The sequence below is a fragment of the Polypterus senegalus genome, chromosome 9, assembly GCF_016835505.1.
Source record: "Polypterus senegalus isolate Bchr_013 chromosome 9, ASM1683550v1, whole genome shotgun sequence".
In the NCBI taxonomy this organism is placed as follows: Eukaryota; Metazoa; Chordata; class Cladistia; order Polypteriformes; family Polypteridae; genus Polypterus; species Polypterus senegalus.
The window spans coordinates 70,056,114-70,083,901 of record NC_053162.1 but is presented as its reverse complement, the minus strand read 5'-3'; the positions used below and the strand labels follow the sequence as shown (position 1 = coordinate 70,083,901).

The window sequence follows — 27,788 nt, the reverse complement described above, 5'->3', positions numbered from 1 at the left end:
TGCCCACAGCACATTTGCTGCTGCTCCGATCTGTGTGTTGATCTCAAATTTCCTTTTTCGGTCACTCATTAACAAGATCTCAAGATACTTGTACTCCTCCGCTAAAGGCGGTTGTCCCCTCCTTAACTGGAATGAACAATTTATGATTTTCTGAGAGAGAATCATGACCTCAGACTTAGAGATGTTGAAGTTCATCATTTTTTGCTTCACACTCTGCAGTGAATTGCTCGAGTGTGTGCTGTAAGTCACGGTCAGATGAGGCAAAGAGGACATTATCATATGCCTAAATGAACAATGCTGCACATAGCCACCCCAACTGGACACCCTCACAACCTTTCCTCCACCTTGATATCCTGTCCATGACAATCCACAAACAGGAGTATTGACAAGACACAGCCTTGACAAAGTCCAACACAACAAAGATCAGCAAGTATTCATCTAAAGCTCCCACTGCATCTGAACCGGAGGGGTACCAATATATTGGGGAGGCGTATGTGTAGGTTAGTCGAGGATTGTTTAAACTAGGGAATGGGGGGGCAGGGAGTTTAGGACTGGCCAGATTTAGATCTATACATGGAAGAACAAACAATGGTGTGGAAATAAAAATGCATAGTAATGTAAATTCTAAGCAAATACGTAGAAGGATTAACACATTAAAAATAGCTTACCTTGGAAGTATCAAAAATAAGGTAAGTGAGTTGGAGTTGTATGTAGCAGAGCATAATTATGATATTATAGCAATAACGGAAACCTGGCTAAATAACAAAGATGGGGATGAGTGTAACATAGAGGGATACACATTTTTTAGGAAGGATAGACAGAACAGAAAAGGAGGTGGGGTTGCTGTTTATGCCAAACAGGGTTTAAAATGTAAATTATCTTCAGTTGGATGATGAGCCCCATCTTAGTGAGGACATGTGGCTTCGCCTGGAAAATATATAGGGAAAGAGGTCTTATTTTAGGAGTGTGTTATAGACCACCCAATTCAGACAGTAATTTCAACATACATCTTTTTAGTAATATCAAAAAGGCAAGTTTGCAGGGGATATTATAGTCATGGGAGACTTTAATTATCCAAATATTAACTGGGATAACCTTACAGATGGAGGAGCACAAGAGCAGGAGTTTTTAGAAGTAATCAGCGACTGTTTTTAACACAGCATGTTAAAGCACCAACAAGGGGTGAAGCCTGTCTGGATTTAGTATTTTGTAATAATCAGGATAGAATTGAGGGTGTAGAGGTGATTGAACCACTAGGGTCAAGTGACCATAATGTAATACAATTCTCAGTATTTTGTAAGAGTACAGATGCAAAGACTAAAATTGTTAAGTTGAACTTTAGTAGGGCTAATTTTGAGCAGATGCGACAAAGTCTAAGTAGGATAGACTGGGATAAGCTTTTAAATGTGGAGACAGTCGAGGAGCAGTGGAACAGGTTTAAAATGTTTTACATGTAATGCAGGACAGATACATACCTAAATTTGGAAGTAATAGGAAACTAAAAAACTCCACGATGGATTAATAAAGATTTAAAAAAGAAGTTGCAAAGGAAAAAACTGCTGTATAAGGTATATAAGACTAATAGCGTATGAGAACATGAGGGCAACCATTAAGAAGGATATCAGAGACGCTAAAAGACAGTTGGAGAGGAATATAGCAGATAAGGCGAAAGAAGACCCCAAGAGATTCTTTCAGTATTTTAGTAGTAAAAGAACAGTTAAGGAGGAGGTCAAGTTCATCAGGAATAGTAAAGTGGAATTAAAAGATACAGACAATGAAATAGCAGATGCCCTAAACTTACATTTTTCTGAGGTGTTTACAAGTGAGCAAGTGGATAACCTGCCAGAGGTAAACACAACTACTAAGGAGGTACTGAGGGATTTGGAAATTGTAGAGGGAGAAGTGCTGCTCAGATTAAATAAGATGAAATCAAACAAATCACCAGGCCCAGATAATATTTATCCTCGTGTTCTTAAGGAGGCTAGTGAGTACATATATAAACCCTTGACACATATTTTTAGGAAGTCACTGTGCACTGGAGAGATTCCAAAGGACTGGAAAATGGCAAATATCATCCCATTATATAAAAAGGGTGACAGGGCAGATCCAAGCAACTATAGGCCAGTAAGCTTAACAAGCATCACAGGAAAATTAATGGAAGGAATTATTAAGGATAAGATTGAGCAACACATGGCAAGGACAGGAGTTATTCTGAACAGTCAGCATGGGTTCAGAAGAGGGAGGTCGTGTTTTACTAACATGTTGGAATTCTATGAGGCAACAAAAGGATACGATCAAAGTGGAGCTTATGATATTATTTATCTGGACTTTCAGAAAGCATTTGATAAGGTGCCACATGAGAGGTTGGGCATCAAGTTAAAAGAAGTGGGAGTTCAGGGTGATGTTTTTAGATGGGTGCAGAATTGGCTCAGACACAGGAAGCAGAGGGTGATGGTGCGAGGAACCTCATCAGAACTGGCGATGTTAAGAGTGGTGTTCCACAGGGGTCAGTGCTAGGGCGCTGCTATTTTTAATATATATAAATGATTTAGATAGGAATATAAGTAACAAGCTGGTTAAGTTTGCAGATGATACCAAGATAGGTGGATTAGCAGATAATTTGGAATCCGTTATATCATTACAGAAGGACTTGGATAGCATACAGGCTTGGGCAGATTTGTGGCAGATGAAATTTAATGTCAGTAAATGTAAAGTATTACACATAGGAAGTAAAAATATTAGGTTTGAATACACAATGGGCGGTCGAAAAATCGAGAGTACACCTTATGAAAAGAATTTAGGAGTCATAGTGGACTCTAAGCTATTAACTTCCCGACAGTGTTCAGAAGCCATTAAGAAGGCTAACAGAATGTTAGGTTATATAGCACGATCTGTGGAGTACAAGTCCAAGGAGGTTATGCTCAACCTTTATAATGCACTGGTGAGGCCTCATCTTGAGTACTGTGTGCAGTTTTGGTCTCCAGGCTACAAAAAGGACATAGCAGCACTAGAAAAGGTCCAGAGAAGAGCGACTAGGCTGATTCCAGGTCTACAGGGGTTGAATTATGAGGAAAGATTAAAAGAGCTGAGCCTTTACAGTTTAAGCAAAAGAAGATTAGGTGACATGATTGAAGTGTTTAAAATTATGAAGGGAATTAGTACAGTGGATCGAGACTTGTATTTAAAAATGAGTTCATCAAGAACACGGGACACAGTTGGAAACTTGTTAAGGGTAAATTTTGCACAAACATTAGGAAGTTTTTCTTTACACAAAGAACGATAGACACTTGGAATAAGCTACAAAGTAGTGTGGTAGACAGAAAGACGTTAGGGACTTTCAAAACTCGACTTGATGTTTTCTTGGAGGAAACAAGTGGATAGGACTGGCGAGCTTTGTTGGGCGGAATGGCCTGTTCTCGTCTAAAGTGTTCTAATGTTCTAATGTTCTGCATTCATGTAGAAAATGAATAGCATGTTAAAGCGACTTTGTCACCTTATATTCCTGCAACACCTCCTACAATACATTCCAAGGTAACCGGTCATATGCTTTATCCAAATTTACAAAACACATATAGAGTGGGTTATCATACTCCCATGCACACTCCAGCAAGGGTTATGGTGCAAAGGATTGTTCTTGGGTCCACTCTGCTGATATTCATGCTCCTAGATGTGGGGCTCTGTTGTAATTTACATTTATATTTAATTTTTCAAGGTTTTTCCAGGGTTTTCTAACCTAGAGAATCTATTTCTGATATCTGTTTTTTGTTTGGAGACCTTATTTAAAAATTTAAAATGTTTAATGTTATTGTCAACCCAATTATGTTTTTCCAGTGGCACCGCCACTTTGAAGGTTTTTTGTGTCACTCTTTACCATGGCAACACATCCCATAATGCACTGGGCCAGTGTGATGACGTCATCATCAGTGTCACCACATAAAGGTCCCATCTTGCAGATCTATTTTGAGACTGAAGTTATTTAAAAATTATGTGCTTTCTTTTGGGATATTTTGGAACTGTACTTTGACTTTGATTTTGGAGCATGGTTGAGTGGGTAGGTCACCCCCTTCTAAAAAAGCAGATGCACATGTAAATGATTTTGGATGGCTGGGGTCTCCCTTCAAAGTCCATTGATGAGCGTGTATATTACAATAAAGCAGCTTGTGAGGCACCTGTTAACTTTAAAGATACCACTTCCACGTCTACTTCATGTGCAGATTGGGTAGCGACATCCCTCCCTGCCTTTTTGCTTTTAACCAAGCAATAACAATGCTCTTAGCCACTCAACTACAACTTTCGCTTCCATAAAACCCTTTGCAAGTTAGTATAATATTAATAAATAGGCCAAAAATGTTGTAACATGTTAAAATTTTAAGACATTTTTGAGATTTTGGGATATCTAGTTTTTCTGTTGTGAGGTGATGGGGGCGTTGCCTTTAAATACTGATTAATCAAAATGTTCTTTCTTAGTGGATTCCTTCTGACCTACATGTACAATCCTGCCAAATTTCAGCTTTTTAGCTAAGTGGTAAATAGTGTTTTTATTGATGAGTGAGTGGATACTCTGTGCCATATACACACAAATGCACCTACACTCTTTTAAAGTTATACAATTTAAAACCTCCATATTCTTCATAGGGAAAAAGAAGTTTTATGCCCAGATGTTCTTTAAAACTTTGTTTTGTTCAATGTTATTGTGCAGCACTGTTGAAAATACAGCTCCAAAATGCAATGTGAGTGTTACTGGCTTCCTTAAACTTCTTTTACACCAAAGTAATTGTCCAAATGCAGAACTATTAAGTGTGATTGATTAAATAAATAGTTTTAGATTTTTATGTATTTTTTAAGATGTGTTATTGTACCCAGGAAGTTGCTACCTTTCCCTTAGACGCTATAAAAGTTGTGTGCCATGCCATCACTTTCTGAATAGCATTAAACTGGAAAGCACAAGTTTGTAGTTTTATGGGTCTAGGAGAGAACAAACCTGCAGCTCAAAGTTCTTACAATACTAGTATATACTTTTTAAATTATTTTTACAATAGAGCACGTTCAAGGAGTGGACATAGACTTTGATGCAACAGAAATCAGGGAAAAGCAAATTCCAAAATCATGTAAAATCAGCAGTAGTAGTGCTCTGTTTCTGTTAATTCTTTTTTTAGTCTAATTTGGGTGGCTAACATTTATCTGGGTTGTTATATTTAAAATTATGTAAGCTGCACAACTAGTGTTTTATAATAAATTATGGTACAAATAGTATGGGTTAAAATGTGAATTACAAGAATTTAAATGTTTCCTAATTGGTTAATGAAATAAACCAAAGAAGAAAATAGACTCCTTTTTAAATTAATGCATTCATTTACAAGGAATGCTATTCCATTCTTTTGAAAAGTAAAAAAAAAAAAAAACTGCTGGGAAAAAAAAACCCCAATAGCTTTACACTGGTGCCCAAGTTACAATGTAAACACAGTCATTTCTTCCTCAGTAGGCAGAGTAGATTTCGGGAATCAATCTAAAGAAGAGGCACAGTGGTAAGTAATGAAGTAAATCAAATTTGTTTTCCGTTTTCAGTGGATTTCAATATCTCTAATACCCAGAGTGAGATCAAAGTGGAGATGGATGGAACAGTTAAAACAAGACCACATGAAAGATTACAAAATGGAAAGGTAAAGTTTTTAATTCATTTGTTTAGAGAGAGCAAAACATGCGAGTGGAGTTAAAATGAAAATCCCAAGGCTGTGTAAATTGGACTTTAAGCAAAGTTGATAAACAAACCAACAAAATTACACATAAGTATTAGTTCATAAGTCAAAGAACTGCTGATGTTTACAGAAACTTAACAGTAGAATAAATTTCTTTTCCCAAATAACTTTTCATGTTGTGCAGCAAGTGAAATATTTGTGTTAAAGACAACTGCAAATGTAAATCTTGCAGATACTCGTGAATAATTTTTATAAAATTACTTTTCCATGTATACTATTTATGTTAAAGTAGAATATAATTATTAGAATGCAATGACAATTTCAAAATTCACTCACATCACATTTACAACATAGAAATGTATGCTTTCTCACCCTTTAACCCTTTAGAGCAGTTCTAGGGATGTTCTAATGTTTCCTCGTTCTTCATCTGGCATTAAAAGACACAAGAGAGATTGGGTGATTCCCCCGATTAATATTCCTGAAAATCAAAGGGGAGTGTTTCCCAAACAAGTGGTGCAGGTTTGTAAATTCATATTCCTTAGCACAGTAAATAACTCCTCTAATGGAGTTTTTCTGTTGCAGTTTTAAGGGGCAAAACTATTTAAATGTAACAAAGGCCTTGTTAACTATTCTGTTGCACTAAATTTTTGAATATATTTGCTTTAGATTAAATCCAGCAGGTCAAAGGAATCCATTATATATTATAGCATAACTGGATCAGGTGCTGATTTACCCCCAACAGGACTATTCAAAATGGATAAAACCAGTGGCTGGTTACTAGTAACTGAACCCCTGGACCGAGAGAAACAATCTGCATATGTGGTAAGTTTCCAGCATGCCTCGTACTATTTGTATGTACTGCATGGACCGTCATAAAACTAAGTTCCTGATTGCTTGTTTATTTTTTTTTTATAGCTTACTGTACATGTTGTTACAATAAGTGGGAATATAGCAGAGGATCCTATGGAAATTATTGTAATTGTGCTGGATCAAAATGACAACGAACCTGAATTTATCAGCAATACCTTTATAGGGTATGTAAGCGAAGGATCACAGCCAGGTATCCAGTTTGATTATAATTTTTGATATTGTCAAATATGTAAAACGGAAACAATATTTAATAGATATTGTTTAAATGAACAATGGTCTTTTGGTAATTTTAACTTAAGTTTCTGTGAAGATTCATTCACTTTAACATTAATGGTGTATTTGATTTTTGATCTTGTCTGAAAGTCTTGTACAAAGAAAAATGTAATGTTAACTTAGGTTAATTGTATGGTGTTAAGTCAAAAAATATTTCTTTTCATCTATACTTGGTCATTTGCTTTTATTTCCTACTTCACTTTCCAAGTACAGTTTTTAACTTGGGTATGTTAGTAACTATGTTAGTAAATATGAAGAAAGTTTACCTTTCTTTTTGTAGGTACATCGGTTATGACTGTAACTGCTATTGATAAAGATGATCCTAATACAGACCATGGTATGTTTAAGTTTTCAATTCTGAGCCAGACCCCACCTGTTCCCTATCCACAAATGTTTACCATTGATCAAGATACTGGGACCATTAGTGTCATCTCAGCTGGACTGGATAGAGAGGTAAGTTTAATTAAATCTATGAACACCTTTGAAATTCAAGATCTTTAAATATAATCCAGCCCTTTTTGTAACGGGTACTGTGTTTTTTCTTTTTTGTAAGTTCTCAATACATGTCCAGTGACAACATATTTGACTTAAACACATTTTTCAGACCAAGTTTGATTCAGTTTAAGTTTCTACAAGTAATTTTCTACACTCTGAAAAATCAAAAGGAATATATTAATCATGCAGTAGTATAAAAGAAGTCTGATTAAATTATTCTTCACCTTTTTTAATTCTAAGCCTAAATATGCTGCGAGAGAGAATATTTCCTTAACAAGTAACAATTAACTGATGTATTCTCCTAATATGAAACATTTAGTGGATATGATCATTTAAAATCTTTAAGATCTTACAAAAGGAAATAGGTGACATTCCCATAGTTCTATAGGTTCATAGAGTGGTTATTGTCCTGGTTTTGAAAAATCTTTGGAATAGAAAAGAGCCTCATAATGAAGACAAGATTTCTGAATAAGCTAGTGAACTAATTATGGATAAGCACATGTCTGAGGAATCACTTGAACCACCTTGAATATTCCTCCAGACTTAAGGCTGTCAACTGTATAGAAAATGAGAAAAATATAAAACCACAAGTGTTATCTGAACTATGCCGTTCCTTTACATTTAGTATTATGAAAGGGTTGCAGAAGTTGTCTAAAGGCATCTGTGGTTTAACATTTTTAAAGGCATTCAACAAAAAGGGTCCTTACTAGAATGTGGAATGTAGTGGGCCTGAAATGAAAAATGCTTGGGAGTCAAATCTATCCCATGACTATAAAGTTGACATTTGTCAAGTGTTGCCTCAAAGTACTGTAGATAAGTGATAAGGGTTTTTGTGATATCAGGAAACACGCTGAAATTTTCCTGAGTTTCTAAAAAATCTAAAACTGCACACATCCATTAGTCCTGTCGTCTCTCACTGTCAAGTATGGTGCGTCTGTCATTGGTGTGCATTTCAGCATCTTTTGATTGAAGAATGACTCGGGCATATTGTACACTGGATTAAATGTGTACCTCTTCAGTAGAAAATGAACTGGTGAATGTTGTGTTTGATCCAGACAATGACCCAAGCATTCTGACAGAGCAACTACTGCAAAAAGCAGGTTTAGAAAGCAGATGGATTAAACATGTATACAAAGTGTTTTAGATTTTATGAGTAAGTAACCTGATTTTACTACAATGGAGAACCAATCTTCCATATAAAAGCATTTTCATTAAATAATAAATCATCAAATTATATGATTGTTTTAACTGTATTTAAAACAAACAGACACATTCCTGTATCATATGGGAAAAAGTTAAACACACCACTCTGAAACCCATTTAATTCAATGCCACAGGGGCTTGAGCTCCCCCTGGTAGTGCTGTGTGCATGGTCCATTACACGGCTGTCTTCTCACACCTACACCCACATCCACACATTGCCCTTGCACAAGAAGAGTTTGGAATTGCCTTTTTACCTAACCTGTTTGTCTTTGGGAGTAAAGAGAGGGTTGTCGGGGAAAAACGCATGCAAACACAGGGACAATGTGCAGATGTAGCTTGTGAAATGACCAGGAAGCAGGATCTTTGAAGCTGCAGTGCTACTCACTATGGAAGAATAGGCTTCTAACCAAACTCTCCTTTTATTGACGTGGGACATGTTTTGCCTGAGGCAGTGTTGTACTTGCTGGACTTGTCTGCTAGTGTGGATTTAGTTGTAAAAACCACCCACAACATCTCCAAAAATGGGTGTTACTCCTTCAGTGTTCTTAAAGACATACCAACATTTTTAGATAGAAAAAAATGAAGTGTTTGTTTCTTTGACACCTGTACATATAGTAAGAGTAAAGATGTTTGGTTTAAAAATCTCTCAAATGCTCCTGACTTTGGTTTTTCAGATTTAGAGCCTAGAGCTTCATAATTGCATTTTTGTGAAAGCTCAATGGAAAAATATTGCACCAGAATCCTGCTAGAAAATGTGGTCATTTCTGCTATTTGGCATTAACATTATCTTTTCTAATCTTTTGTTTACCAAGTTATCACTCCTCACTTAGCAACCTGCTATTTATAAAACAAAGCAAAATGCTAGTAATATCCTTAAATCAGTAGTATTGTACAGGATCTCCAATCCTGATCCAATGGTAAAAAATATATATATATTGTGGCAGATGGTTAGGGCCCATACTGAGTTGGAGTGGCGAGAAACACAATACCTGCCCCAGAACACGAGAGGGAAGCCCCCCTTGGAAGCTCAATCCTGCTGGGGCCTGTGGCCACCGCCAGAGGGCACCTGGACAGTTTCAGAGTCCTGGACTGTAGCACTTCCACCACATGCAGAAGTGCAGACTAAAGAAGATCCAGGTGTACCTAGAGTACTTCTGGGTGCCCATGCAGCACTTCCACCACACCAGGAAGTGCTGCCAGATGACTTCCAGAGAATACTTGGACCACTTCCAGGTGTAGTATAAAAGAGGCCGCCTCACTCCGTTCAATGAGCCAGAGTTTGACGATGGAGGACAATGCTTTCAAAGAGAGGAGTTGAGGCAGTAGAGGAGAAGGAAGGCAGAAAGAAAGGGAGAGGGGGAAAATAAAAGAGAGAAGAAGAGAAGGGACTGAGCAGTAGTTGCGAGCTATAGAGTGTTGTGTTATGCAAGGAAAAGGAAAATAAAGCATGTGCTTTTGGACTTGTGTCTCAGAGCCTGTCTATGGCCCTGTTATTTCCACAATATAGGCAGAAGGTCAGTAAAAATAACTTCTCATAGAGTGATAGAGAAAAATCTGAAGGGCACTTCGTTTTGAACACTAACCCATGTTCAGAATTCTGTATTGTCTGAATAGATCCGAGCCTTTAACGGTTTTCTGTGTCAATTAGGGATGCAGCAGATTTTTGCATCTTCACATCTCTTATCAGTGTTGACTGTACGAGCCAAATTATGACTTCTGTACCATTTTTTTCCAACCTTCTGTCTCTGCCTGCTTTGTTTGTTTTAAGTAAATCAGGCAATAATACAGCAATGTAATGTGTGGAAGAATGAAATGAACACTTGCTGCTCATTTCCCTGCTTAAAGTTGAACCATTGTTAATGATAGATTTCTTTGGTTGTTTTTCAGATTTCTTGATCATAATTACATTGATAATGTCCTTATAATTAATAAATAATTGTCAATATCCTCTCTCTTACGCTATGAAAGTGCTGGTTTTCAAATGAATCATTCTTGGCCCATTTAAGTAGGCAGCCGTTAAGCTGCAGAAGTAGTGAAATAAAACAAAATTAAACTCAGCTGAAAATGCATGTATGTTAAAAATGTATATATGTCAATAAAGATAAAAAATGGGAGAGGGGTGTTTTATGATAGTTTTATTCAGATTCTGTATGACCTAAATATGGTATTTTGCACTTTGTGCCTTTTTATATTTTAACTGTCAATTTATTAATATATTAATACAGCACCTTTTTCTGTTTTCTGCAAATGCAATTGTTCCTTTTATATAAATGGATGCTGTGGTCTTCCAAGTAGTACTGGACTGAGTCGTGTACATTGATCCATATTCTTAAAGCAGTCATTAACATTTTTTGAATTTTATTTTGTTTGCAAATTTCAGAAAGTGAGTGAATATACATTAATACTCCAAGTTGCAGATATGAATGGAGTTGGACTCACAAATACTGCTACTGCTCCATCACTGTTCTTTACCATGACAGTGCTCCACAGTTTAATCCAACAAATGTAAGTATGTTTACTTTGGCAGAATGGGAATGGGAGTTTAGAAACTAATTTGTCATGAATTATTCTATAGATTTGCTCAATTACATCTAGCATTTGACTGATCATATCAAAGATCATTTTAATCATTTTCCATTTCAAAGTAATCCATATTCTTTAATGTTTGATTTCAGCATAAATGGAAGACGTTCTATTTTACAGCCTTAATAGCCATGTTTGGAATTCTTTCAAGCACTGTATTATAATATCATAATTATGTGTAATGGTAAATGTTAAAGTTGGAATTTTAGTAATGCATCTGTTGCGTTTGGCAGTATCGTCAAAACGTTCCAGAAAATACTGTGGACTTTGAGGTTGTGAGGCTGATAGTGACTGATAAAGATAAGCCTCACACGCCAGCTTGGAATGCCAAATACCGGATTGTTAAAGGGAATGATGGAGGCAAATTTGGCGTTACTACAGATCCAGATAGTAACGGTGGAATTGTTAAAACTATTAAGGTAAGCAGAATAATACATTCATACTATCTTGGCAATTGCTCTAGATTCTGTGGCATGCTCTTGTATTTTTAATGGTTGCACGCTTGGTTTATTGCTCATCTACAATATTTTAACAATACAAAATGTGAAAAAAATGATACTCTTTAAATATACTCATTTAGAAACTGTAAAATGCCATCTTGCAACTTCTGATACACTTGAGCAATGATCTAACACTTTAATAATCTTAAAATGAAAACCAAATGGTTTTGATGAGAACTAAAATAATACAAAATCATGCTGTGTTCTGCTATACTAGGCTACAAAACAATTAGTCTCATCAAGGCTGAAATTGGCTATTAACTTGAAAATAATTATAAAAATGCATAGTGCTATAGAGGCCTATTTTATGCCAAAGTGTTAATTTTTTTAATGAACCTTATTTTACTACATGACTACAGGGAAGTCAAAGCCTCAAACATACCAAGCTAATTTGAACGCTAAACACCTAAACTCTACATCTTTAGGATGTGCCAGAAGCCTAATAAAAACTGTGTAAATGCCCCTGAAACTGAGCCCAGGACTGGAGTTAAACATCAGTTGAGGCAGCAGTATTACCATTATGTAAATTTAACTACTCAAAGGGTGAATATAATTTAAAATAATGCACTGTACCATGGAGTCCATTTTTTATATCCTGGTAGTTTAAAATGACTACCTGTTTCCTACTACACAGATACATTTTTTACAGAAGAAGTTAGTGCATGCATTCCTGACATTACATTTTAAAAATATTTCAGCGTATCTGGGGCTTAATGGGGACATTAATAAATTGGCACATTGTTTAATTTTTTAATGAACATACTTTATTTGTTTTTAAATAACAGTTCAATAACAGTCAAAAGATTTCATTATTAGTTTGTTTGCCAACCATTTTATTCAGTTCTGATCTGAATTAACATATCAGTTTTTAATGCCCTAGAGGCCAGTTTTTGATGATGCAATTTTTTTATGCCAGAGGAGAAGATCTTATGTATATATGGTGGCTGCTACTACAACAACAAAATGTAAAATACATAACACATGGAACATCTAAATTTGACTTTTATTCACAGAAAGTAAATTTCACACCAGGTTGTGGTATTAATTCCATTTTCAGTACAGATACTATGAATTATTTAGTTGGACAAAGTTCTCACTGGTAACAGTGCTATGTTCAATGTCAGCTTTTATTATTTTTCTTTCGGTATTGTAATTTATAATCAACTGTTAATCAGACTTAAGAAGAACAAATCTGTTTAGCCTCAAGCAGTGGAGCCTATGTGGGGACCAAATTCAGTTCTTCATTAATTTTTTCAACTAAATGGCAAATCACCAGTGGAAATAAAGAGGAAGAGTATTTAAGACACTTTATTTAAGACTTATTATTATTAGCTAACCACAGAGGTCTGATGGGCTGAATGATGTCATTTCATATTTAATAGTAAAGTTTTTTGCCATAGTTTTTCCCCCAAATGTCCTACAGTTATGTTTTATTTTAAGCGTTGAGGAACTGTGTGTAGTGAGCTACCTACAAATCTATCAAATCTTTTCCTTTTAAGAAGCTTATGAATTCCTGGAGGCACATTTTTCAAGGGCAGCACGGTGGTGCAGTAAGGAGACCTGAGTTCGCTTCCCGGGTCCTCCCTGCGTGGAGTTTGCATGTTCTCCCCATGTCTGCGTGGGTTTCCTATAGATATGCCAGTTTACTCCCACAGTCTAAAGACATACAGGTTAGGTGCATTGACGATCCTAAATTGTCCTTTGTGGGTGCTTGGTGTGTGTGTGTCCTGCGGTGGGCTGGCACCCTGCCCGGGATTTGTTCCTACCTTGTGCCCTATGCTGGCTGGGATTGGCTCCAGCGGATGCCTGTGACTCTGTGTTACGATATAGCGGGTTGGGTAATGACTGACTGACATTTTCTCAAAATGAGTCTCTCTTCATTTCCACCTGCTCTAGAAGCTATATATCTTTCTGCTTTTATTAGGCATTTACCATTACCTATTGCATGCAAATATTGATAATTTGTTTTGCTTTCTGAGACTCTGTGCTCTACTGCAAACCAACCAGATTTAGAGCAGTTTTTAATTTTTATTTCACCCCCATCTTTCTAAAGGGTCTTGATTTTGAAGCCAACCGTCAATATATACTTCTCATCACAGTTGAAAACGAGATGCCATTTTCCACTCCCTTACCAACTTCCACAGCTACTCTTACAGTCACAGTCGAGGATGTTAATGAGGCTCCAATCTTTAATCCACCAATGCTGACAGTTCCTGTTAATGAATATCTTCCTGTAAACAGTTTAGTAGCCAATTATTTGGCAACAGACCCAGATATAGAGAAGCAGCAGACTGTAACGTAAGTAATGGTGTTATTTTACTATGTCTGTGTTGATTGAATACTTCATTTACAGATGTGTGGAAGTTAATGTGGTTACTTAAGTGATTTTCTACCTCCTTTTTATTGAGTTACTAATCAGCTTATTACATTTAGATTAAATCTTCTTTACTATGTTTTATTCCTGTGGATATTAGGGTGGTATAGGTATAATGTTTCCACTTGAAGTTCACTCAATTATTCTAACATGTGGCAAGGGACATGAAAAATTGATATGCAATACTGCTGTTTGAATGGTGCCATGTAGGTGGACTAAGTGCTATTTGGAGTTATAACACACAGGCAGACACCTACTGTAGCACACCAATGCAGAACATGTAAAGTTGTTAGCTAATAAACTTACAACCAATTGCAAACCTTCCCATAGCCTTAGCAATGCTAGTTTATTCTGCTTCACAGGTGTTTGAATGTCGGGAATTGAGACTGATCTAGTATGACCTAGGACAAGACTCTGCTATTTTAAGTGAAATGTTAATTGTATTTTATATTCATAATGTAAAATATAAACATTTAGTAGATTTAATCTCAAAATTCTCTTATTTTCAGTACTACTTTTTGATAACATATTGTACTCACCATGGACTTATAAACAAAACAATAAAGAAACAAAAGTTCACTTTCTTATTTATCTCAAACTCATTGAGTCTGTACAATTGAATGTTAAATAAGCAAAATGCTGTACACACAACAGCATTTTATCAAGATGATTTTGCAGCCTGTCATACTAGAACATATCTATAACATTCCCAAATCCTTAATCCAGTTTTGGTTTGTGAGAGAGGGGAACTTACCCAATCCCAGCATCACTGGACACAAAGCAGAAACCACTCCTGGACAGGGACTATTCACATGAATACAGTGCCAATTTTTCATAAACAAACCTAACATTAATATAACCCACACATTTTGGGATTTGAGAGGGAAATCACATGCATGTAGAAAATCAATACCGACACAGGGAGAACATGCAAACGCCACACAAACAGCAACTGGGTGCTGTATTCAAACCAAGGATGCTGATCCATAAGCCAGCAGTAATAACTGCTGTGCTATCATGTTGCGCTACCTTCTACCTTTCATTTAAGCTGTACTGCACTTGCAATTTAATCAGAAAATATTGATTTTAATATAGAAATAGTTGCCTACAATAGTCATTCTTCCTTCAAACTTTATATCAAAACAAATATGAAAACTTTAACATGTACCATTCTAAGGATTCTTGTACTATCAGCACATGATAGAAATTGACTGAATGGCACAATGATCTTTTCTTTCCTTTGAACCAAAGTTATGGAATTCATTTAGTTAGCATGAGTAGCAGTTTGTCAATTTTGACCATTGCCTGCCAGTGGACATCTGTCAACAGTAACTATTAAATACATTTCCATTTATGACTGAAAAATTAGTGTACAGTATATTGTTAATGAAAAGTAAGAGTTGTCAGTTAGAACAAAGCAGCAAAGAATATATCAATGCAATTTTACTTCACCAAACTGAGAATTCCAAAAAGCTGTATATGGGAATGTTATATGCTGTGCAGTAACAGGAAATATTTGAACAACAATTAAATATCCTTTGAAAAAAAAATCTAAACTATCTGGGAACAAGAACTGCCACATTTCTAGTTTCTAATTTATGCTTTGATGCCAGATTATAGGTATTTTATTTTTTAAAAGTACATTTAACTGCCCTTACCATTATAATGAAGAGGCACTTAAAATCAAAGCACTGGTACTAGAAACCTGGCAGCAATGTGGCCTTTCTTTTAGATAGATAGATAGATAGATAGATAGATAGATAGATAGATAGATAGATAGATAGATAGATAGATAGATAGATAGATAGATAGATAGATGGATAGATAGATAGATAATCCCAAGGGGAAATTCACATACTGTACTCCAGCAGCAGCATACTGATAAAAAACAATATTAAATTAAAGAGTGATAAAAATACAGGTACAACAGACAGTAACTTTGTATAATGTTAACGTTTACCCCCCCCGGTGGAACTGAAGAGTCTCATACATACTTCTCTGACACTCCTGACTTCCTCATACAATACCACAACTCCTCTCTAGGCACCCTGTCATATGCTTTCTCCAGGTCCACAAAGACACAATGCAATTCCTTCTAGCCTTCTCTATACACCTCCAACAACACCTTCAGAGCAAACATTGCATCTGTGGTGCTCCTTCTTGTCATGAAACCATACTGCTGCTCACTATTCATAACTTCCCTTCTTAACCTAGCTTCCACTACTCTTTCCCATAACTTCATGCTGTGGCTCATGAATTTTATCCCCCTGTAGTTACTACAGCTCTGCACATCCCCCTTATTCTTAAAAATTGGTAACAGTACACTTCTTCTCCACTCCTTAGGCATCCTCTCACTTTCCAAGATTGCATTAAACAATCTTGTTAAAAATTCCACTGCCATCTCTCCTAAACACCTCCATGTTTCCACAGGTATGTCATCTGGACCAACCAGCTTTCCATTCTTCATCATCTTCATAACTGCCCTTACTTCCTCCTTGCTAATCCGTTGCACTTCCTGATTCACTATCGCCATATCATCCAACCTCCTCTGTCTTGCTTTCTCTTCATTCATCAGCCTCTCAAATTACTCTTTCCATGTGCGCAACACACTCATCTCATTTGTGAGTACATTTCCATCTTCATCCTTTATCACCCTAACCTGCTGCACATCTTTCTCAGCTTATTCCCTCTGTCTAGGCAATCGGTACAAGTCCTTTTCTCCTTCCTTAGTGTCCAACTTCTTATACAATTCATCATACGCCTTTTCTTTAGCCTTTGCTAACCCTCTCTTCACCTTACACATTATCTCCTTGTATTGTCTACTTTCTGCATCTCTCTGACTATTCCTCTTCTTCTTCACAAACCACTTCCTCTATATACTCTCCTGTACTTCCCCATTCCACCACCAGGTTTCTTTTTCCTCCTTCCTTTGTCCAGATGTCACACCAAACAACTTTCTAGCTGTCTCTCTTACCACTTCTGCTGTAGTTGCCTAGCTACTCTATATGGTAACTCTTTGCTGCCACCCAGTGCCTGTTTTATCTCCCTACGAACTCAACCTTGCAGTGTTCCTTTTTTAACTGCCCTCACTCTCTTCCTCTTCTTGATCTCCAACCTCATCCTACAGACTACCATCCTATGCTGCCTAACTACACTTTCCCCTGCAACCACTTTGCAGTCTCCAATCTCCTTCAGATTGACCCTCCTGCATTGGATATAATTCACCTGTGTGCATCTTCCTCCACTCTTATATGTCACCCTATGCTCTTCCCTGTTCTTAAAATATGTATTCACCACAGCCATGTCTATCCATTTCGCAAAATCCACTACCATCTGACCTTCTGCATTCCTCTCCTTGACACAATACCTACCCATCACCTCCTCATCTCTGCTGTTCCCTTACCCAACATGTCCATTGAAATCCACTCCAATCACCACTCTCTCCCTTGGGTACACTGTCCATCACTTCATCCAACTCACTCCAGAAATCTTCTTCCTCATACATTGCATACCCAACTTGCAAGGCATATGCACTAACAGCATTCATCATCACACCTTCAATTTTCAGCTTCATAATCATTACTCTGTCTGACACTCTTTTCACCTCCAAAACACTCTTCACATACTGTTCCTTCTGAATAACCCCTATTCTATTTCTCCTCCCATCCGCACCATGATAGAACAATTTGAATCCACCTCCAATCCACTTGGCCTTAATTCCCTTCTATTTAGTCTCTTGTACGCACAATATATCAACCTTCTTTCTCTCCCTCACATCAGCTAACTCTCTTCCCTTACCAGTCATACTGCCAACATTCAAAGTTCACTTGCACTCTTTTCACCTTCCTCCTCTCCTCCTGCCTCCGGACACAACTCCCCCCTCTTCTTTTCCTTCTTCGGCCAACCGTAGCCCAATTTCTGCCATCACCCTATTGGCTAACAGTACTCGTGGCGTCGTTGTTAAACCATGCCTCGACCGATCTGATAGGGAAAACTGTATTTCTGTCCGCATATTGATCTGGCAAAATGTCCTTCCTAACATAACCCTCCCCATTTATCTAGGCTTGCAATCAGCACGAAGAAACACACTGGTTTGTGCAGCTCCTGTGGCAGGGTTCTGGTAACCCTCCCCATTCTGAGTGTAATATAATGCTATGTGTATATGGAGGAATATTTGAGAAACAAATAAAATAAATAAATGCAGAAATAAATTATAACTACATGAAATGTTAGCAAAAATAAATAAATGTGTCATGAAATATGAGCATAAGTAAATAAAGCTGTCACAAAATATTTTTTGTTGCTTATTTCATTTTGTTCATAATATTCCTCCCAACACATCATGAAATACGGATTGAAATAAAACTGTCACTTTCACTTGTCAAAGTTTAGAAGGTGAGCTCTAGCTCAAAATTGAGACGGTGGGCTGTAGCATAACTGTGATATGATTGGTAAATTGTCTTCTGTGGATTGCTCATGGCTAATTCAATATGTCACTGCGGAAGATGGAGGTATATGAGATAGCACAAGAATTAATTAGAAAAATGCTTACTACCGCTGATGAAGATATCAGAGAAGACGGTCACAAGGCGAATGAGCCAGTGTGAGAGTGAGCTGTACCTGCATCAGTTTAGGCACTTTGACACGGGAAGCCCTGATCTGGATGTTTGAACCTTGTTTTACGAATCTAAAGTTACGTGCATATTCGCAGATACTTTTTCAAACAAATTTATAGCCCTATAGTAACTTTATATCAAGATACACATAAACAGACACATATACAAATCCTATTTGAAATCCTCATAAAAACAAAAATATTTAAAATTTTAATGATTTTAATTTAATGGATCAGCATCATTTCACTAAAAACTTTCATCTACACACTGTGTATGATGGGTTGAACACTGACATTCTATCATGTTATGCTCAAGCAACAGAAAAACATATTACAAAAATATATCATCTGCTGGAACAGTGTCCATGTGCATTGGTAACTTGTTTCAAAAAATATCACATGAAGCACATGTAGTAATTATGTCTGAAACACCTGAAACAGTAAGAGGCACTGAGAAAATAAAAGTGGGGTGCATTAAATACTCCCAGTACTTGCACTGCGATCACAAGCATCTAAGCAGCTCAGTTTCTTTTTACTGCAGGAGCTGTTTGTCCACAGATGGAGAGGGCGACATGCCGGCACAAGAGTAAAAGCAAGGAGAAAAGGTTTTAGAACTGGTCTACCATCTATTTTAATGGAAAACGTTTGATCACTGTCAAATAAGATGGGTGAACTGTATGCTTATAGAAGGTCATGGAGCATACAAGTACAGTGGCATTTTGTGTTTAACATAGAGCTGGCTTAACCCTGATATACCCGACACTGTTTGAATGCTCAATGGATTTCATCTTATTCAAGGAGAGACTCAGTGAAGTGTAGAAAAAAGACAGGAGGAGGATTGGTCATCTACGTTAATAAAGAATGGTGTAAAAGGGAACATATTGCAGTTAAAACTACAGTTTGTAATTCAGACATTGAAATTCTGGCTGTTGGAATTCATCCAAATTATTTGCCCAGAGACATAAATTACATCATTCTAATTAATGTTTATATTCATCCCTCCGCAAATAGGGACCTAGCAACAGAAATTATTCTTTCTGTCCCCAACATTGATGACTCACTTCAGGCCTGCAGTTAAAGTATGTGGTAACTTCAGTCATTTGACTTTGTAGGAATTATGACAAATTTCTATCAGCTTGTGAACAGTTCCGCTCAAGGAAATAGCAAGCTGGACCAGCTGTATTCAAATGTGAATGATGCCTTAAGTATAATCTACTGGCTCCTTTATTTATTCATTTAATTTGCCTGTTCATGTATTTATTTAATAAAAGAACTTCTGTAAAAAGCCACATTTCCTTTTGGGGGACAAATAAAGTTCTATCTAAATATGCATCAGTACAGCAGTGGCCAATAGACATATTTTTATTGGATGAAATTAATTAGAAATAATAGAATATGCTCCTCTTGTTAAGACTCAAGGTTGAAGGCTGCTTCCCACAGAAGTGCCTGCATACTCTACAGCAGATAGACAAATGCCTATATAAAGCATCTTACTTATATTGGTAAACTTATGCCTTCCATTCAAGGATAACTTTAAGCGCGCTATATCTCTCAAAGCAATGCTTGATTATTTAAAACAGAAAATACTTAGTGAGGCTTAGAGTCCATTATGCTAAAGGGTTCTTAAAAGACTTTCTCCAACAAAAACTCCTCTTCCATGCCAGCTGATAGGTTTTGCTTCCATTCCTCCTCCTTATCCAGGACTCTACAAAATAATAACCACAGGACTGTGTCAGGTCTATTATGACTTTTTCTTAACATACTGGTATGAAATATCTGTCCTTGCTATATAGAACAACCTGACATTACAATTTAATAAGAGAAATGACCTCTGTATCCCACTACTTCATTGGGTCCCTACCATTTAAATAATAAACTGTTCTCTAATGTGGGTAACAACAATTGTACCTTTTTGTTTTACTCAAAGGATCCTCTTTAATCCTCATAAATGACAGCATTAATTTGCTCAGACTCCTTATGTCCTTCCATCAGCTCCTTTGTCAACCTTAACTGACCTTGAAAATTCATGTCCATATATTGTAAGAGTTAAAGAAGGTGAAAATTCAGTTAATATGAGAGTCAATTCTTTATATGCAAACAAAAGAAATGTCAGTAGCTCGTCCAGTTCCATTTTCTTAAACATTTTCTTAACATTTTCTTCAAAAAGGCAATGAACCATTCCAGCAGCCTGTCAGTTTGCAGGTGGTATGGGGTGGTTCTTAATCCCCAATACCCAGTATATTGTTGTAACAGCCTATACGTTTGTATAGATATGTATATCTAATGCCTTATACACTTGTAACAGCTTTCATGTGTAACAGTGATTATTTCATTGGTCAACCATATCACTGAAAATAGCTGAATTAGTGCTCATGTTTTATAAGTAGTATGCACTTTCTTAAGGGGACATGCTGCTGGGTATTTTGTGGTGCAGTCACATACTACTAAAATGTATTTGTCCCTAAATTACACTTTTGTAATGAGTTTACAACATCCAAACCAGTACTTGAGAATGGCTCCTCAGTTACTGATAAGGGTACCAAAGGTGCCCAATCACATTTTTAATTGGACCTATTTTCTGACTTCCAAACAGGTTTTTATTTAGCCATATTTTTGCATCAATGAGACCAAAAAATGTTTACAATTTAATCTGGCATCTGTCCTAAATAACTTGCCCAAGGTATACCACGCCCTATTCTCAATACCTGATTTCTCAAGTCATATGTAGCACCATACATTCACCAAACTCTTATTGGTGATAAAGGATGCCTTTGTAAATTTCCCTCAACTTGATTTGTTTCTGACTAGCAGCTCTGTGAAAACAAGAAAATAAGTTGGAGTTGTGCTGTTGACAGTCCTGTGACAACAAGATGCATTTAGGTCTGTGGCAATGAGCAATTTAAAAAAAAATAAATGAAGCATTCAAGCAGAGTGGCATGGGTGTGAGTGGTAGCATGACAGAGCAGTGCTAATGAGTAACTGGGCAGGTAAGCATTCACATGTGCACAAAGGAAGAAAGGCAGAAAACAAGAGGTAGAACAGGAAGGAAAGAGAAACTTGATCTCAAGAGGAGTGTGTGGCTGATGTTCGAAGGGCAGGGTCACTTCTAATAATTAAGCAGGGAGTAGGAGCAACCCAACACTCTGAGAGGACTCCCGCTTAAAGGTGGCACGGTGGCGGCAGATTGGAAATGAAGCAGGGCTCATGGGGTCCTGCAAGCATCTAGGGAAGGCAGTGAGGGACATGAGTCAGGCTTGGAACACCAAAGCAGTGAAAATGAGGTGGCTGGGGTGCAAGCTCATGAGAAGGTGAACTGAATAGACCCAGTGATGATCTGAGGAGACATCAGGATGAGAGAGCATGGAGGCAAGCTAGAGTTTTAGGGAAAAACAGGTCTTCAAATAACTTCATTTTGAAGGATTGTTTATTGCTTAACTATTAACAATCTTTAACCCCCATTAACATTATTTTTATGGATTATTTATTGACTACACTGCACTAGTAGCAGTTTTGAGTTTTGAACACTTGACTGTTTGAGGTTTGTTTCTAAATAAAAGCACTGTTGTACTTTGCACCTACTTTTGACTGGACGTGTCCTCACTGCACTGCTCACCCCAATTATGTTACTGACAGTTCAAGGATGTTGTGGCAGCTGGAGCCAATCTGGACCATCACAAAGTCTCTGTATCCTCACATAAGTCCAAGTTAACTCCACAAGAACACTGTTTTGAAGGGGTCAGCCTGTTATTTAGTGGGTAGTAGTTTGACTTGAGTAGAACTGATTGACATTGTGATCGCTCCCTTGCTTGGCACAATTTGAATTTCAAAACTTAGCAATCTTTGGCTCAAATGCACTTGTGAAATGCACCTTCATTGTCATTGCTATTATTAATGAAAATTTTTAAAGTGTAATAAATATCTGATGCAATACAGTTTGCGAGAAATGAATGAATATAAAAACATGGGTTAATCAATAGAAAATACTTATTTTGTCTTTTTTTAAGTGTGAGGTATCATGTATTAAAGTATAACAGAAAAGTAGTTTACATTTCCTCTTGTTTATATGATACCTTAGCTTATATTTACATATGCCAAACATTTTTTTCAAAAATTAAAGAATTCCATTACCATTACAGTGTGAGTTTAGTCAAATCCATGTCTTTGGCATAGAGTTCTACTGGTGTCTCATTTCTAAATTTAAACTGTGCAGTCCTTATCCCCCAACTGTCAACTTGAAATCATCTTTTGTTTAGCTTACTTTACACCAACTATTCCTACATACATATTGACACATCAGATAGCACATGAAAGGTGCCCTTAACATTTCATGATATTCAGTATTAAAAATATCAGTACATGTAATGTCAGATATGCGATGAGAAAAAAAAACATGGAATTACTCATATTATTATTAATTTAAATTCAATTTCATTTAATTTTATTTCACTTTCAATTCTGATTCCTATGCGTTTTTTTTTATTCCAAGCACAATTTTTCATATGCTTTGGAATTACAATATAAATTACAAATTTATTCATGGACTAAAACCAACTTTTACACCAACAGCAATACACCTGCATAATGCCTCATTGTGACTGTGACAGTCAAGTCAGAAGTTTTCTTTCTTTTTAATGCTTTTGTTTTATAGTCATTCTGGTGTGTGTTCAGATTAATGTCAATATCTATCTATCTATCTATCTATCTATCTATCTATCTATCTATCTATCTATCTTGGTAACTGTTATGGATGCATTCAATAGTGGTTCAGCTTTTATTCTTTTCAGATACAAAATGAAATATGATCCTGAAAACTTCATGAAAGTTGATGCAACAGATGGATTAATTTTTCTTGATAGAAAAATACAAAGATTTTCACCTTTTATCAAAGGAGAAAAATATACTGCCCTGATTACAGCTGCTGATAATGGTAAATCATTAAAAAATTCATTATCTTCAAAAACAGTAACATGTAGGTTAAGCATTAATTAACTTCCTTTTTTAATATACTAATACTTTATCAAATAGTTTCAAGCTAATTTAAGCAATGTTTTCACCCTTATATTGCACATTTTTAGTAAGTTTGTTTGTTTTGCTTTTTTTAATGACATGACTTTTAAACCAAAGGCTGTACACTTATACTAAATATTTACTATGTCCTACTAATACCTAAATGCTTCTAATGTAGAGAAATACAACATTATATACAATTGTATCCCACCGTAATTAGTCAGAGCCTTCCAATACTTTATACACTGTGGAATATTTATTAAATACTGCTATTATCCATTAATCAGGCTGTATTTTTTTTAAAATGTAATGAAATACTTTTTTCAGCTAACTCAATCTCTCTTTCTTTTACTTTCTTTAGGTCAACCACCTATGACTAGTACTGGCACCATTCAACTAATAATCAGTTTCTCTGAACAAAGTCAGTTTTGCATCAGATATTAAGTTGTTCAGCTACCCTCTTCAATATTTTCAAAATATGTGCTCAAGTGTAAAAATCCCCTGTACTGTATACAGTTATGCAATATCCTTGTTATACGCATACTCTTATATGAAGTGCTATTATTCATTTTCTGGAAACCGCAAATGCTAATTTTAACTTTAAAAACAAATTATTTCTAACTGCTTAATAACTAAAAAGTATGTTTTGGAATAGAAGTTATAAGATCTAAATAGTTTTTCTTCTCTGTAGCTGAAAAGTAGGCTACAAAACTACCCATATATTGTACACATTGCATATACAGTAATGTAGTTCATAGTTATTCCTAAATTTTGAAATGTTCATCTTTTTAGCTGATTTGCAGAATGATTAAAACAAAGTGTGACTCTTTTTTTTAATATATGATAACAGTGTAAAATGTTCATCAACATCAGGATGAATTTTAAAAGGGGAATCAGTTACTCCTGCCCTGCGGTGAGCTGGCGCCCTGCCCAGGGTTTGTTTCCTGCCTTGTGCCCTGTGTTGGCTGGGATTGGCTCCAGCAGACCCCTGTGACCCTGTAGTTAGGATATAGTGGGTTGGATAATGGATGGATGGATGGAATCAGTTACTCCCATCTTTAACTTCAGTACTATTCTTAGTAAGCCTGTGGTACAAAATAAAAGTAAGTCAATCTGACTGACTCCCATCAACGCTGCCTGTCAATCTGTGTATTTTCTGAACTTTCTTTTTTCATTAAAATGATCTCAGTGACATCACATGCAATAAAGGAACCATTTAGAGAAATCTGTCCATCTCAGGACTGATAAAGGACAATGTCTCACAGGATTATTGTGAGTTTAAGGATTGCTGGGAGACTGAAAACATTTTCCAGACAACACTCAAAAGGAAAAAGCAAGAAGGCAGAAACACAGACAAATACCGAGCGACCAAGTCAATAAACCAAGAGTGAACCTGATTCACCGAGCTGAAACCCAAGACTGTCCCTCAGGACCACAACAACATTTATTTATATAACACATTTTCATACAAAAATATGTGATTTAAAATTCAGGTCATAGTCAATAGTTTCCCTTAAATTCTTTATCTCAGTCTTCACTTTTAATCCTAATGGCTCAAGTTTATTTCTAATACCCTCAATTATATCCATTTTTGCCAATCACTAACATTTCTGTTTTCTCTTTATTTAGTTTGAGAAAATTACTACTCATCCATTCAGAAACACAAGTAAGACATTTTGCCTGTGAATCAACAGAGCCAGGGTCATCAGGCATTATTGATAAATACAGTTGTGTGTCATCAGCATAGCTGTGGTAGCTTACATTATTCCCCAAGATAACCAACCAAACGGAAGCATGTAAATCGAAAAGAGCAGCAGACCCAGTATAGAGCCATGTGGAACACCATATAGAATATCATGTGTCTTTGAAGTATAATCACCACAACCAACAAAGAATTTTCTACTTGCCAGGTAGGACTCAAACCAATTTAAGACACTGCCAGAGAGGCCCATCCATTAACTAAGGCGATTTCTAAAAATATTGAGGTCAATGGTATTAAATGCAGCACTCAGATCTAAGAGTATGAGAACAGATTAACAACCTCTGTCTGAATTTACCTGCAAGTCGTTTACCACTGTGACAAATGCAGTTTCTATACTGTGATTTGTTTTAAAACCCGATTAAAACTTATCAAGAATGGCATGTTTATTGAGGTGGTCATTAAGCTGCATAATGACTGCCTTCTCTAGGATTTTGCTTAAGAAAGGCAGGTTAGAAATAGGTCTAAAATGTTCAAAAGCAGAAGAATTGAGATTATTTTTCTTGAGCAGGGGTTTAACTACAGTAGTCTTAAGACAGACTGGGAAGACCTCCATATCTAATGATGAGTTTACTATGTCAAGAATACTATCAATTAGCACGCCAAATACTTCTTTGAAAAAACTTGTTGGTATTGGGGCAAGGATGCAGGTGGAGGGTCTCAGTTGAGAAATTATTTTATATAAATCAGGTAAATCTATCCTGGTGAAAGAATTTAATTTGTTTAAAATGGAGTACCGGGGTTTAAGAGGATCAGTATTGGGGAGATGTACTATATTATTTCTAATATCATTCATTTTGTGATTATAAAATACAGCAAAAGCCTCACAAGTTTCACTCTAAGTTTTTTGGAGGCATTCCATTGAGTGACCTGGGTTTAGCAGACAATCAATTGTAGAGAATCAGACTCTGAGATTACTAGCATTGTTATTTATAATTTTAGTGAAGTAACACTGCCTCTCAATACGGACTATGTTGTTGTATCTTATTTTAGCCTTCAATATCTCATAGTGGATAATCAGTTTAGTTTTTCTCCATTTACGCTCAGCTCTCTGGCATGTTCTCTTTAGATCAAGACACTCTTTGAGCCATGGTGCTAGAACCAAGCACAATTTTTCATATGATTTGGAATTGACAAATTTAGTCATGGACTAAAACCAACTTTTACACCAACAGCAATACACCTGCATAATGTCTCATTGTGACTGCGACAGTCAAGTCAGATGTTTCCTTTCATTTTAATGCTTTTGCTTTATAGTCATTCTGGTGTGTGTTCAAATCAATGTCAATATCCATCTATCTATCTATCTATCTATCTATCTATCTATCTATCTATCTATCTATCTATCTATCTATCTATCTATCTATCTATCTATCTTGGTAACTGTTATGGATGCATTCAATAGTGGTTCAGCTTTTATTCTTTTCAGATACAAAATGAAATATGATCCTGAAAACTTGATGAAAGTTGATGCAACAGATGGATTAATTTTTCTTGATAGAAAAATACAAAGATTTTCACCTTTCTAATATCATTCATTTTGTGATTACAAAATACTGTACAGCAAAAGCCTCACAAGTTTCACTCTCAGTTTTTTGGAGGCATTCCATGGAGTGACCTGGGTTTAGCAGACAATCAATTGTAGAGAATCAGACTCTGAGATTACTAGCATTGTTATTTATAATTTTAGTGAAGTAACACTGCCTCTCAATACGGACTATGTTGTTGTATCTTATTTTAGCCTTCAATATCTCATAGTGGATAATCAGTTTAGTTTTTCTCCATTTACGCTCAGCTCTCTGGCATGTTCTCTTTAGATCAAGACACTCTTTGAGCCATGGTGCTAGAACCTTTTTTAACTGTCTTTTCAGGTACGACTATGTCAGCAGCTCTCACTTTAGTATTAAAATTACCACCTTACTATTTACATTATCCTCACTACTGTAGTAAGCATTGCAAACGGTCTGGTTGCTTAGAATGTTTGTAAACTTTGAAGATGCTGGTGAATCAAAGAAGCAGTTTTTAACAATATTCTATATTCTATATAAAATAGTAAGAGAAAATGGTCTGATAAACCAATATCTACGAACTGCTTCACATCAACTTTTAGCCCTTTAATAATTACTAAATCCAAAGTATGCCCTGCTTTGTGTGTAGGCCAACTAATGTGCTGTCTCAAATCAAAAGAGTCCAGGAGGTTCATGAATTCTTTTACTTTCGTGCCGCCTTTCTTACCTTGGCAATCCACATTAGCAAAGCTGCAATTCAGAGGTGCAGATTCAATTAAAACAGCCGCACCATCAGAGCTAATCCACGTTTCACTTAATGCAATAAAATCGATTTTCACTCATAAGATCGTTGATGGAAAATGTCTTCTTGGTTAATACCCTAACATTTAATAAGGCCTTATTTA

At 36.3% G+C, this 27,788-nt stretch overlaps 1 protein-coding gene across 1 annotated transcript in view; it reads left to right on the top strand.

Annotated features, from left to right (window-relative positions):
• The window catches only part of LOC120535395 (cadherin-1-like), a 54,566-nt gene extending 29,749 nt beyond the window's left edge, over positions 1-24,817 (top strand). Inside the window, exons 3-12 of the mRNA XM_039763214.1 lie at positions 5,566-5,660; positions 6,084-6,215; positions 6,363-6,518; positions 6,612-6,756; positions 7,120-7,292; positions 10,918-11,042; positions 11,354-11,539; positions 13,674-13,918; positions 23,394-23,536; positions 23,978-24,817. Coding sequence (XP_039619148.1) covers positions 5,566-5,660; positions 6,084-6,215; positions 6,363-6,518; positions 6,612-6,756; positions 7,120-7,292; positions 10,918-11,042; positions 11,354-11,399 — 872 coding nt within the window. The 3' untranslated portion in view covers positions 11,400-11,539; positions 13,674-13,918; positions 23,394-23,536; positions 23,978-24,817. The remainder of the gene's footprint in view (positions 1-5,565; positions 5,661-6,083; positions 6,216-6,362; positions 6,519-6,611; positions 6,757-7,119; positions 7,293-10,917; positions 11,043-11,353; positions 11,540-13,673; positions 13,919-23,393; positions 23,537-23,977) is intronic.
• The last annotated feature ends 2,971 nt before the right edge of the window (positions 24,818-27,788 follow it).